Raw genomic sequence first — 14,061 nt, 5'->3', positions numbered from 1 at the left:
GAACCAGTGATATTTTGAAATGAATGACCCAGTCTGAGATGCACTATTTTTCTAAACTGCATATATCAGCCGAGTGTTTCTGCTGTGAGAATACTGTGACAGCTTCTTGAGCTGTGCTCAACAGCACTTTACACACTTAATATTTTATGGCTCAACCTTGCCATCTGCTGGAGAAAAATATACATGATTCTTGAAGAAGGACCTCCTCTGAATATTTGGCAACAATGTTGAATAAGCATATTATTGTCATTTGTTTTTTGGGTCTATATTACAGTTCTCAGGGACAAATATATTACTGGTAATTACTTGAAAACTGCAGCTCACACAGCTGCTCCCGATCAGGTTTTTACATGAGTTTATTTCGCCCTCTAGTGTCTGAAAAGTTTCACTTTCAGGTCTGAGTGTTTGTGGAATAGCAACAGACACAGCACACAACTGATAAACTCTGTTTACTGTAGTTGAACTGAAAGACATCAACAGCTCACTTAACAGCCCATATGAAAAAATACTGTACATTCATCTATAAATAACCTATCACGAAAATAAAATGCCCTTCATAGAGTATATAATCGATACTGGCACAGAATACAGTCCCCCAAATGAATTACACAATTACAATTATTGCAACGGATCTGAACTCATTCACTTTGTAAAATATTTCCAATTATTGTTACTGGAAATATTCAACACAGACGCTTCGGGTAAAAGCATCTCCAACATATAAGTAATGTAATGGAAACAAACATGCTCCATTAGCACCATTCTGAATTCTTTGAGTGCCTCAAGTAAATCCATTTATCACATGTCCATCTAACATCTCAACTTGGTACAGCTCGAGCAAGCTTGCTGCTAATCTTACTTTTCCATTTAATGGTGAGATCAGTGAAACTTAAGATTAATAAAACAATTATATTGGAAATGAGTAACAGCACATCAAACATTTGTCATATTCCTCGAAGGACTCGGGTCCTGCAGCGACTCGCATCAGGAATTCATGCAAAAAAACAATCATTTTAATGGTGACGTATTTAGAGGAAGAGAGATCAAGTCTCTGATTGTGCGGTGTGATGCAGTTTCTTCTCACTGGCTCCCGCCTCCATCTTGACGTATTTACGCAGGTATCGGATTGCTGACAGAGCACTTACATTCGCCAGCAGAACTGTGCGAAAATAAAATAAAAACGAAAAGTGAGTCATCATATTACCTATGAGACTTTCCAGCTCAACACTGAATCTATCTGTTCATATTTAGTTCACTTTTTCTGAAGTTTATTTTATTTCAGGTGCTTTGCAGATTGTACAGCCTCAGAATATAATTTAAAGTCAGAATCCTTACAGTCCTTAAAAAGCTCAAATGAACTAATTTCAATATGAAATTCAAATCTAGCATAAATAGAAATGTAGTGACAGAATGAACAACCACTTTAAAATTTCAGTCTTAAAAAAGTCTTTTCTGTAATATTAAAATATATAAATGCTACATACATACCAGCCTTCCAGGCATCCCCAACTTCTGGGTTTGCAGTCCTTAGTACCCATGAAGCAAATGCAATACAAACCAGACACATATCTGACTGTCTGAGAGGCAGGAGGGAGGCATCCAGTCCTTCAAAGATAGAGACAGAGTATTACAGAAAATGTTTTTGCATCATTTTGCCGTTCATACAAACGCAATACACAGGATGAAAGCAACCAGCCACAGATCCACAGAGAAGTCCAGTGGGGGATCAGGGGGCATTATAATTGGCATTAACACACCAACAGCTGAGCACAAGCCCCCAGTAATATGTTGCGACTTCCTGTTCTGTCACAGTGTGACCCGATCAAATCCCAGCACCTGCACAGATTCCAGTTCTGGAAATACAAGGCTGCTTGATGCTACTGATGTTTGAAAGTGTGACTCTAGGGGCCTTGAAGATAATCCTCACAGATAAGTGCTGTGCATTAGATGCCGTATTAATATGATCTGAGTTATTATCTTGATTTAAGATCATTGGAAGTTTAAGAAGAGGGATTTACATACACATAAGGACTCCACAAGATGAGGTAATTTCATTCTCCTTCACAGTCAATCATAAATTAGAGCACTCCACTGGCATCTTAGAGAAGACACTCATTGAGTGAAGTCGAGTTATCACGTACAACCCTTCCTCTTGGCTTTCACCACTACGTGCAAGCAGTCCAGTGAGTGTCCGCTGACAGCTGAGGTAAGAGAGAGTCCAACCCGGTCATGACTGTAACAGCTGACTGAGTGGATAACATATCTTACACTACAACTCTCCAGATGTGAGGAAGGCAAAAAGAGCTCAACGGGAAGAGGTCAAATATTGTAAATGCATTATTTTTAAATTCAGCTGTGGAAAAAAGTACATCTTTCATTTTTATTTTTTTTTTAATTTTTAAAACGTATAAGTGTATACAATTAAAGAATCTGGCTCCCTGCATTCACAACAATACTGTCTGTTAATTCAATTTAGAGTTGCAAAAAATAATTCACTCACTTCCAGCCTAAAGACTTAGCCAACACTCCACTAGGTTAACTCTGAATCTAGTAGCTGAGTTTCACTGGTAACAATCGACTTCATCTGTTAACTACTAAAAAACAATTGTGGTTTGCTAATGTTGTGTAAAAAACACTTATTCATTTGCAACTGTTTCACTTACAACTGCGTAAAATTAGACAGAATGCACAGTAATATTGTGTTACTTAAGATAGATATGAACTAATCAGCTTTGTGCAAATGATGAATCCTCTGAAGTCTGGCTATCTTTGTAAAATCACAGGGGTCTGTCTCATCTGAGTACATAGTGGGACAGGCTTTAATGCACATGATGAATGCACAGTCAGCATTTTGTGTGTTTCTCAACTGCTCATGAAGAAGACCTGTAAAAAGCTTTTCATGACTCTAACAATGTCTGACCCACGATGCAGAAGCAGAGATTTTGCTTTCTTGGTGCCTACTTTACCCACAATGCAGCTCAATTACCATCAGTTCTGGTGGAGACTAGGGTGTGTTTATTCTAGTAGCAGCTAATGTAGCCTCGAGCTGCTAGCATCAAGCAGAGATGAGGAGCGGGCTACAGAGGTCTGGTAAGCTCACTCCTTTCTAACTCCATACCTCCAGTTTCTCTTCAATCAGTGATGCATGATTGTGTTCACTATGTGAAATTGGACTTACTTGGATTTGAAACAGCCATCTGTAAGTCCTCATATCTGAAAGGCTGCTGTGCTTGTTGCCTAGAGATCCTGTCCTCCAGGTGGTAGAGAAGTGGATCAGGAAACATCACGTCTTGATTTCCCAGAGCATTACTGGGATAAACTGTCTTTCGAAGGCATCTGCCACTTTGCCTCACAGGTACATGAGACAGAGAGTTGGAGAGAGTCTGCTTCTGGACTGTAGATCCAGTAAAATTAATACTCCTGAAGGAGAGTATTGTTTTCCAGAAGAAATTCTGTCTGAGGTCATTATCTGTGAAGAAATTCTCATAAATGTCTGCAGAAATCTGAGAAGCGCTCGCCTTACGGCTCAACCTGGTCACCACCCTCACAGGACCGCAGTTATCTTCTTCATCTGATTCAACGGAAGAATCGTCAGAAGCAGAGGAAGAAAAGAAGTAGTCATAAGCCTCGGGGAACTGTAGATTTCTATTAGCTGAGCGAGAGTAGGAAAAGATAGGAACCAGCTCGTCTTTGGCCGGATCTTCCGCTGTGATGAGAGGGGACAAGAGGTCTTCTGTACCAAACTCTGAGAAAAAATGATCATATGTTTCAGGAACAGAATTTCCATCCGTGTAGATGGTGGTTATGTTATCTGTGGCTGACTGGCTGGGAATTGATTGCTTTCCACCAAAGAGGTATTGAAATATATCCGTAACAGAGGTTCTGTAGCTGGTTGTCAATGGGGAAGGTAGAGAGTCCGTGTCTTTGTCTTGCTTAGGCTTACGTTTCTCAGAAAAATTCTCAACTTTTTCTGATTCTCCTCCCTCATCTAAGGTTTGTAAAGTTTGGCCTTTCCATCTGGAGCTGAAAGATTCCAGGGCATGTAGATTGTGCACACTTACATTTTTGGAAATCTGTCTGAGGTTCTTTTGAGCACTTTCAGAGAGGACCGCTGGAGAGATGTCCCTCCCAGATGTCAACATTATATTCTCAGGGTAAATGTCATTACCCAGACTCACCGGGACAGGTTCACTCTCCCACATAATACTTCTTGGGGAGGAAGAATCAACTGTCATAACAGAATCTAAAATTGATTCTACACAATCAGGAACTCTGGACGTGTACTCATTGGTTTGCTCAGGCCTGGGCTCATCCAGTTGCGTAAAAAAGCCTGAGTCAGTTGTAGAAAACATGCGTGTCTCCTCAGTTTCGTGTAAAGGTGGGAGGGAGATGGGTGGATCAGCTTTGTTGATCATTCGTAAACCCAGAATGTCATTTATTGTCAGCTTCTCCATCTCACTCCAAAAAGAAGACATGGCAAACACAGAATGTTTTGACTCTGGTGCCTTTTTAGGTTCGCATTCAGCTTCGGATGCTCTGACAGCATCTTCTGCTCCACCCGGTAAATCACATTTTGATTGTGTTGACCCATTTGATAGAGACTGGCTTATGGATCCAGATTTAGCATCTCCTTCCTCGTGTTTTGCCGAGATTAGTGGGTTTTTTTCTCCTCGACTTCCATACTCATTTTGACTGACAGATGAACAAAAACTCCCCGACAGGTCTGTGATATTTTCATTTGAGAGTGATGTGACAGATTCTGTAATGTCACTGACAGATTCCAGAGTACAGCAGGATGATACTGGTGTTATATCTGAAGGATTTGTTATGGAGTCTTCAGACACGGACAGCTTGGTTTTGCTCTGACTGCTGTCTGTTTGATTAATCTGATTAATTTCGCCAGATGTGCAGGGATTCGTACTTGCTATTATTTGTGATGCTGCTAATTGAGCTCTCTCAGCTGTTCCATTTTTCTCTGACAAAATATCAACTTTGGATAAAGTCCCAACCTCCAGAGGACGTTCATTTAAAATGGAGGGACTTTTGGACAGATAACTTTTATCAGGGGATGAACTGATACTATCTGATTTTAATTTAGCACACGTCACTTTACTGGAAATCTCCTTTAAGAATGGACAGGCTGTGGTTTCGAAATGCTGGGGTTTTGTGTTGAGGGCATGAGTCTTCTCCAGTGTAGAGCTATATCGGTCAGTGTCGTGACAGTCAATATCCAGCTGTTGTTGGGGCTCAGCCTCTCTTTGACACAGTGTGTGGTTGTCTCCGCCAGAATTTCCAGCCTCTACAGCCAGGATTGACTTAGCAGCGGATAGTTTGTCATTTTGGCTGACTTCCACAGTGGAATCATTTGACTCTGTGCTTGGTAAAATGCTGTGGTATATTGATTTGACCTCTGCTGTACAGCACTTTAGACTTTGTTCGTTTTCATAACCAGTGATAGAAAGATTCACTTTATCAGACTGCTGGAGACTCTCTGCATGATTGTCCTTTCTTTCACTGTTTGCTGTTTCTCTGGCCATGTCTGATTTACCAGTTGCACCTGCAGTAACTAAAACTTGGAACCCAGAATATTTATTCAGTCTAGTTAATTCTTCTACTTGTAATTTGGTGCATGGCTGTAAATGTCGTACCACATTACCACTGTTGCTTGCTGCTGACATCACACTGTCATCAGTTTGACTCAATGAGGTTACTGACCTGTCGTTAGTTGCGTTTTTTTCAGTCGAGATTGTTGCTTTACACCTTTCTTGTCTAACTATACTCTCCGGTAAATACTGGTACTGACTCTCACATCGAGGAACGGTGTGAGAAAGATCATTTGCTTTTATCTCCTTAGCAGATTTCGTCACTGGTTGATTGCTTGTGACTGAATGTAAAGAGGATGCAACATTTTTTTGTGGCTCATTTAAATAAAATAAATTCACATCCTCAGATAAACACAGACCTGTTCCTCCTCTCCCTGCATACTGCTCCTCCTCTGAGTCACGCGGCTTAGCTAAAACCTGCCTCTCATATCCACGCGCACTCTCAGCTGGCTCAAAGCTTTGTCGTCTCTTCTTCCTTCTCTTCCTTTTTACAGAGGCAGATGGAGACAATTCTTGGCTTGCTGATTTGTTTATTCCTGTTGCGTCTGACTGTAAAACAGCAGGGTTTTGTTCGTCTTTCCATTTAACATTTGTCACCATTTCTAGATTACTGGGTGAATTAGTGTTGCACTTATCACTGAGAGTTAACTGACTTGTCAAAAAATATTCCTGCTCGACATCCTTCTTAGGTGTGCACATATCCACTTTCATCCCTTCGTCTGTGTGAGGTTTTGTTTCTGAGCAGGCAACCCTGTCCGCTAAGTCATTAGACTGATTCCACTTTGTTACCTCATTTACTCTGGTTTCTGTGCAGGCTTCCTCTCTGATGAATAACTCTGTTTTGGGTTTAGCTGATTTGTTAGTCTGGAGCACTAAGTTACTGGCTGCAGGTTCAGAGGAAATGTTGGAACCAGGCTTGACTTTTTTGATTGCGTTTGTGTTGCTGATGGTGTCGACAGGCCTTATGGTCTCTTTGCCAACTGCTGTTTCACCCCTGGCAGGCAAAGAGTTTGACTTGGGGATGTTTTTTGGCAAAGTGCTGCTATTGGATTGTTGCCCATCACTGCACTGTTCCTCCTCCAGTATTGCCTCTCTATTATTTCCAGCTCCCAAATGGCTTGGCTGAGCAAACCTCTCAGCCTCTGTGAGATTTTTTAGCCTTTCAAAGAATATATTGACAGACTGCAGGTCTATATCCTCCTCACTGCCTGAAAGGATGCTCTCCATTCCACCGACGCCAGGTTTGCTGAGGTAATGCTCCACAGGAGAGCCCTCACAGTCTGGGGGGGTCGACTGGGCGCTCATCCTCTGAAAAGCCTGCTGTTAGGTCAACTTTCTGAACCCTCTTAGCAAGTATGGACCCTGCATCATCAATATCACTCATCCCCGAGTCATCCACACCTGCTATTGAAGGAGGAAGCAGGTTACACTCCTCGCACTCCGCAAAGAACTATTCCCAGTCACGGTCAGAGATATCCACACTGTATTCAAAGTCATCCATTTCGACTTGGAAGGTCCAATATAACCTGGAAAATCAATCAAAAGAGGAATAATATTAAAACAGTCACTGTTAAAAGTATTAGAATTTCTAACAGGTAATTTTGGCACCAGAGTACAAAATTCTTCAAAATCAAAAGATCCTCTCACAATAAACGCAAAAGAAAAACATATGTTACGAGCATGAATACCAAACCCTAACCTGCCACAAGATAACTAAATCGGCAGATGGATGAAGGCATTCAGGCAATTAAAAAAACACAAGCATGCTGATTTTAACTGTACATATGTTTTGCAACACAATTAGTAAATTTTTAAATAGAAGAAATTAAATGTTAAAACTTGTTACAGTATCTCTATCTATCAATGTGATAGGGCACGGAATTAAAACTAGCCAGTAAGGGAAAACTATCGCCGATCAAATAAAAATAAAATATTTACAAGTATGACAACAGGAGGTATTAGTAATCTCTTCATTTCTAGCTGTCTGCATATGTACACACACATCTGTTCAGGTTGCTTACCTGTCAGGTTTCAGCTGTGATCCTGGTCTACAGGAGGTGAAGGTCTATGAAGTCTGGAGTCCCAGCAGCACCACGTTGTGTCCCCTGGTGGGCGTTCTTTTGCATGAGCTTGCAGTGCTGCAGGCCCCATGATTTGATAAATATAGAAGTGCTTCTGATCACGTAATACACGCAGTGTCTTTACAGCAGCCACCTCCAACAGAGGCATAATGTTTCAAAACTTTAAATAGACTCTCCACTAGCAAGCTGCTTAACTGGTTACAAGGTATTTTTAATTTTACTATCGTTTAATTTGATAAACACTTGAAAAATCTCCAATAAACCTGGTCTATGTGATATCTGTGTTTTGTTTTGTTTTTTGGCCTTTTTTAATTCACTCTGTAACATGATATTTAGTCAAGTAAGTTAGAAAGTGCTAAAAACCTAGCAACGCCCACAGAAGCGCCCCTGGCAGCTGCTGCTGGCCCAAACACCAGTCAGGCCCCATGGGGGTGATGCGCGGTATGTGTGACTCAGCTGATACCTCACTGGTGTGACATCACGGGTCGACAGCGGCTCTGTCTCTTTCCCATGCAATCTTTCCAGACGCTGCAGGAGAGCCAGAGACATCGGGAGACGACACTGGAACTAAAACACGTGAGACTCATGTGATTCGTCTGCACCTCAAAAACACAGAAGAACAGACAAAAGAATCATGTTAACTTAATTAGAGTAAACTGACCATTGGTGATACTTTGTAAAAGCCAAATTTTCAAAATGGAATTACAAGTTTTAACTAATCGTTTTATTAACAGTTCAAGTCCGCCTTCAGCAGCAATAACATAAGGAAAATGTGTTTTTGTTTTTGTTATTTCACCTGTATGTTTGACCACTGTGCAGAATGATGTGTATGTGCAGAGTCTGACACTATAAGGTTGTTTTCGTAATCATTTAATTTAAGACATGTTCAACAGTTGTGTACATGTGTATGTACAAGCATGATTTTGTGATTTGGAAATCGATCATGGTCCATTAAACTTTTGAAATAAAATATATTTGTAAACTTATACATTTAGTAGATTTTTCCATGAGGGCGAAGGAACAGATGCAATTTTAAGAATTTTTAAGGAGGTAACTGAACATTTTGTGGGGAAACCATATCAGACGAGAAAGGCAAATAATTATTCAAAGCATTGAGTAATTTTATATTTCTTAAAACACGTCTGGTAGGAATCTTCAATAATTCATTTATTAAGGCTTTATGGATCAATAAGGACAGCTCTTGGTTGCCTTATTGTGAAAAATCTATTTGACTGGTGTATGTCCCCCTCCAGTATACTTTGCGTTCTTTAGGCTCAGATGTGTCTGACTTTATAGTAAACTATCAAATCTGCAACTATAAATATTAGTATAACATTAACAAGGCTTCTTCTACTACAAACAGGCATCAAATCTGGGAGTGTAAATGTTTAGAAGTTTTTAATTTATAGATTTTGTACCAGGCGCCCTGTAGCTCTTTTCCAGAAGATAACTGGTCTGTTATTAACGGATTATTACTGGTCAATAAAGCATTAATAAATGATTCACCATCCAAGCTATTGCCTCAGCTTCCAAGCTTGTCATAAAATATGCCTTATTAGAACGCAGCAACCAAAAGTCTAATGTATGACAAAATATTTTAAGCCCAAAAGTCCTCTTAGTTGTGTGAGGGAAATTACTTATATAGCCATGTATAGCATTGATTTACTGTTTATTCTTATATGCTCATGTACTGATTGTACCTTTAAGCTGTTGCTCTTAGTAATAGTCCATTGTACCTGCATGTGCCTTTTTGACCTTTCTACACATACCTGCACGCATACACACACATCTAACCAGATACCGACACCTTTGCATATGACCATTTCTGTCTGATAGACAGATCCTCTGTGTAGTTATGTTTGCCCACATAAACATATAAATATATGCTGATTTCAACTGATCTTGGTCAGTCGGTTTGAACACTGCTCTGATCCATTTACAAATGCCACACTGTATTGCCTTTTGACGTTATAAAACTGAACACAAAGACAATCTTTGAGCTTTGACTGTTTCTTCCCACCCAGTTTAACCCTTTAATTGCCTTAACAAGTTGCCTTTTGGAGCTAGGAAGATGCGGTTCGAAGCACTGAAAAGCGAGTGGACATTTGAGCTTAGGTGTTCTGTTACATGCATATACTTTTCGTAAAGTATGAATTTCTGTGATCCAAAGTTTCATGGTTTTTGACTACATGTTTCCGCTATATCTGTCTTGCTATATTTGTGATCTTTAAGTTTAAATTCAACATACATCATACTCAATATACTCTTAGGCGGCTGAAATCGTGGCACAGATGTCAGACTGAAACCAGGGCGTATTTCCGCTTCAATGTGAAATCTACCATTAGGGAGAACGGCTTATCTGAGGAGGACTTGAGTCTTTGTTTACAGCTATCAGTAAGACTTAGTAAGGACAATGTGATTACGGGGCCATGCTTTCTCTCAAAATGTCACTGACACTAAAAAGATACCAAGATAACCTATCAGTCCTGATCTCATTATCAACTGTTAAACTGTACTTAACAGATGCCTAATGTGCCTTAATTGCACTTGAATGTATTGATTAACAATGATGATGGTCCCATTGGTAAAAAACTCACATGATATATTTTACTGCTCGCAGTGTTTTGTGAACATCATGCCTGGCGAATTTTGCAGATTCTTCACAATAAAAGTCTCAATTTTGCAAAATGCTAAGTTATAGGCATCACACAACTCAAAGGATGAAATTTGGAAAATTCTTGCATTTTCAAAGACACACATTTCATCACGCTGCATTCAGAATTCGCATCTCACTCTTTCACAGGCTGTAACTACAGCCTTTATTTGCTTAATTTTCATCAGAGATAGATAGATAGATATTTATGAGAAAACAGAGCCTCTAACAAGCCAATCCACAGCCTGGGCTGAGCGCCCATGAGAGTCCTCTCAACTCATCAGCTGTTAAAAAGGGAGACAAGCCAGGGCCTGTGTGGCTACTGCACCTGGGGCAGTGGGCCGTTTTGACACGGGTGGGATTCTGTTTCCATCAACAGGATTAGCCTCTTATGAGTCAGTTCTTGGAGTTAAGATTGGAATCTGTTTGGGCTGTTTCACGGCAGCTAATGCAACAGAATTTCACCCTAATTGTTTTCCACGTCAGCCCCGGCAATTCATCGTCAATTAAACAAAGCCCAGTAAACAGACACATTCAGCACCGGCTCAGTGACATGATGTTTACACAGAGAGGAGTTTGTGTATGGTCCCGTTACCAAGCACCCTTGGTTGGTGGCATCCTTTGTGTCAAACAGGAGTGCAAAGTCTTAATTATTGCAAAGGGTAGAAAACAGAAAACAGTAGACAAAGATTCCTATTTTGGATCTTTAGAGACTGTTTAGAAAGCATACAGGCTGTTGAGCACTTTACAAATGCCACACAGGTTGATGTAGACTTAACTGTTACTGTTGTTAGAAGGGAGTCACAATAATGGGAGAGAAAGAGAGAAAAGGTAGTTCTGCTACACAGAATATAGATGTAAAAGAATGCACTAATGATTAAAAACGTTAATGATTAAACTGTTGTTTAAAATATATTAGTAAACACTCTCCAGCTCAGTTAGTTCATTCTCATTGTTAGAGAAGTGGACTTAACAGGATGCAACACAGCTACTGTAATTGTTTTTCTCTTTCTCAGCAGAAATGTGCTTCAGTATCAGGGGCTAAGTGGAAAGACTCATAGGAAAGACAGTGTGTTCATCACATGAAAATATATTTCAAACAGACGATCTGGTCTTACCTGTTATTTCAAACTTTTAAAAGATGAGAGTTGATACCTTCGAATATAATAAATTAGTGGCTGCACACTAGTTACCTCACTCTATGTTGTTTTCAGCACTTGAGCATCAAGTTCATTGGGTGTATGCAAGCTCCTATCTTTTCATTTTATTTTCTGTTCAGGCACTGCATGATACATCTGTCAACCTCAGCTTGGTTATTATAACGCAAATTATAACAAAACCCCTTGTATAAATCGATTATTTTTGCAGGATAATCAATCAATCAATTTCTCTGTTCCCCTAAAGATCCCATTTTAACGTATTCATTTTTATAATTGTGTTTTTATATTTTCATATTTATATGAATTAAAGTCGGTTTAATATGATAAAAACCACAAGAACTGAATAAAGCAAGAGTGCATCCCTGACTTTTCTTTTGCCATCGCTTTTTATTCACTTTTCTTTTCATTTCACGGGCCTGATCATTTTTGCACTAGTAAAACTCCCCTTACATAAGTTAATCGACTATTTCAAACCACCAGGAACTAGTGTGGTCCCAGTGTAGCATTTGAAATTGTCGTACCTGTGGACTATTGGTTCATCCTCGGTGTGAAGCAAAGAGCACCTGCGGGCACTCGGGGGATTATGCGGTCTGACAATGGTGAGATTTGATCAGCCGCACACACAAAACATCATTGTCCTCACCTGAAATGTCACCGGCGACAGAGCAGTATCGGTGCACCGAGTTCTTTGGGGACCATGTCAAAATCCAGCAAGTCGACTCCGCCGAGTTTAGACTGTACCTCCAGGCTACCGTACCGAGACTGCGACATGCTTTATTAAGGAGCAGACCTCGGAAGGGCTTCATTTCGCCTCAGGATTAAGCTGTGTGAAGCGGTGTTGCCTTGTATTTGACAAGGAACAGCGACCAAATAGACATGTTTATTCTGAGAGCCGCTTCTGCCTGGAAATAGCCGCATAATTTAATGTACCGAGTCCTCACATTGTTTATTAACTGTGGGACGAGCTGGGTCACCTCCAAGCGAGCATTGCAGTACTTGATGTTAACCACAAGATGGCGCCAAACAACCACCGATTCAGATCAAGCTGAGTCGATGCCACATAAAGCTCCACTGGTGTCGTAAACCGATATTTGATATTTGATGAAATACCTAAATCGATAAAAAGGCGCTGTCGGTAGAAGTAAAAGGAATTATACTCCGATAAAGCCGCACTCAACTACACCAGAATGGCTCCTGTCAGGGTTTTATAACAATGTTGTGCCATCACCACTGATACACTAACATGTTGTTGTACGTGGTGGCGCAGCTAATTTAGCTACTTTATATACTGCTGGGTTGTTCGGTCTTTACATTGCATCATATTTTATAAACTCATCAGAGTTTTGTTTTTTTAACGTAAAATCTTAAAGCCAGTACGAAACACCTGTCCAGGTGTGCAGGGCTTTTAATCTGCTAAGTAACTAGTATATGTAACTGTCAGATAAAGGAAATGGAGTGAAAAGTACATATTTCCTTCTGAAATGTATTTGGGTGGAAGTAGAAAGTGGCATAAAGTCAAGTAAAGTGAGAATTTCAACAATGTACTCACTGCAAGTACCGGCACTTGCATAATTGCACAGTTGTGTTTCGCTACTGTAAATAGTGGAAACCCAAGGCTCTGTTTCCTGCAGTGTGTGCGACAAATGCACCCTGGAACAATACATTTGAAGTACAGGTATCCCTTGATAAAGAGGACCAAATAAAATCAATCACTTTTACTTATTTTATTTTTTTTTAGTATTACACTTAAATAAAAAATGAATTGTTCGCCGAAAGCAGCCATGTTAAGTGGAAGTTTGGCAAATCGCGGTCAGATCTGTGTTTTTCTACATAACCTACTCCTACAGGATCTATACAGTATAACTCTATACATTTTTATGATTAAGGAGGGAAGCTCTTGGAAATGATTAATTTATTATTAATGCAGTAACACTACTACTACTACTTAAAATCCCATTCAGGCTCCTTTAGCCTTGATACTTTAGATAATGTTGTAATTGCATTTAACCTACAAGAACAGTATCTTATTGTCTTATCTTTTACTGATGTCCAATTGTAGTGTCTTCTTATGTGAATAATAACTGCATAACATGAAGTAAATATGCATATTGAATCATATTTATGTTTACCCAAATACATGTACACACAGTTTAAGTATTTTTGTCTCTAGATCTTTCAGGCTGCATACAGCCCCAAACTCCACCAATTGGGTAGCCCACACGTAGCCCGAGAGGCAAAAGTCCGCTTCAATCGGATTACCATAATCAACATTTTTATCAGCTCCTCACATGTCTCATCTCTACTATGGTGGCTTTTAGTGAATAAAATCAAACTGTTCCAGTTCAGTCTCAGTGGAGCTGTAAGCCAAAATCTCATTGACAACACAGTTTACTCGCATGTTTTCATGGGAGGCTCCCTGAAACGTTCAAGAATTAGAAACATGTTGTTTTCGATGGGAAAACTGAGCAGACTGGCTGAGAGCTCTAAGGTATAGCTAAACTTACAGCTACACTAAAGATTCCTTAATAGTGTGCAGAGTCATCTTTGGCCATAGTCACATACCC

General features: G+C 39.9%; 1 protein-coding gene across 2 annotated transcripts; it reads right to left on the bottom strand.

Annotated features, from left to right (window-relative positions):
- Positions 1-432: 432 nt before the first annotated feature.
- perm1 (PPARGC1 and ESRR induced regulator, muscle 1) lies at positions 433-12,244 on the bottom strand. 2 transcript variants are annotated; one of them, XM_040151920.1, is made up of 6 exons: positions 12,141-12,244; positions 8,148-8,280; positions 7,625-7,708; positions 3,179-7,129; positions 1,489-1,605; positions 433-1,159 (listed from the first exon to the last, which is right to left on the bottom strand). In XM_040151920.1, exons 4-6 carry the CDS (start codon positions 6,906-6,908, stop codon positions 1,044-1,046), a joined length of 3,963 nt encoding a protein of 1,320 aa, XP_040007854.1. In that variant the 5' UTR covers positions 6,909-7,129; positions 7,625-7,708; positions 8,148-8,280; positions 12,141-12,244; the 3' UTR covers positions 433-1,043. The 2 variants fall into 2 exon arrangements, with proteins under 2 accessions (XP_040007854.1, XP_040007855.1); XM_040151921.1 differs by lacking the exons at positions 8,148-8,280; positions 12,141-12,244 and having other exon boundaries at positions 7,625-7,798.
- Between the last annotated feature and the right edge of the window lie 1,817 nt (positions 12,245-14,061).

The sequence above is a fragment of the Xiphias gladius genome, chromosome 18, assembly GCF_016859285.1.
Source record: "Xiphias gladius isolate SHS-SW01 ecotype Sanya breed wild chromosome 18, ASM1685928v1, whole genome shotgun sequence".
NCBI classification, from domain to species: Eukaryota; Metazoa; Chordata; class Actinopteri; order Istiophoriformes; family Xiphiidae; genus Xiphias; species Xiphias gladius.
The sequence above is the reverse complement of the archived record's forward strand: the minus strand, read 5'-3'. Positions and strand labels throughout refer to the sequence as shown.

What these genes read in the sequence shown, in the direction of transcription:
- perm1 (XM_040151920.1), bottom strand. Translation starts at nt 6,908, where the DNA reads ATGAGCGCCCAGTCGACCCCCCCAGACTGTGAGGGCTCTCCTGTGGAG. An exon ending in GATGGCTGTTTCAAATCCAA is followed by an intron (nt 1,606 to 3,178) that starts GTAAGTCCAATT and finishes CTATCTTTGAAG; the next exon opens with GACTGGATGCCTCCCTCCTG. An exon ending in TGGGGATGCCTGGAAGGCTG is followed by an intron (nt 1,160 to 1,488) that starts GTATGTATGTAG and finishes ATTTTCGCACAG; the next exon opens with TTCTGCTGGCGAATGTAAGT.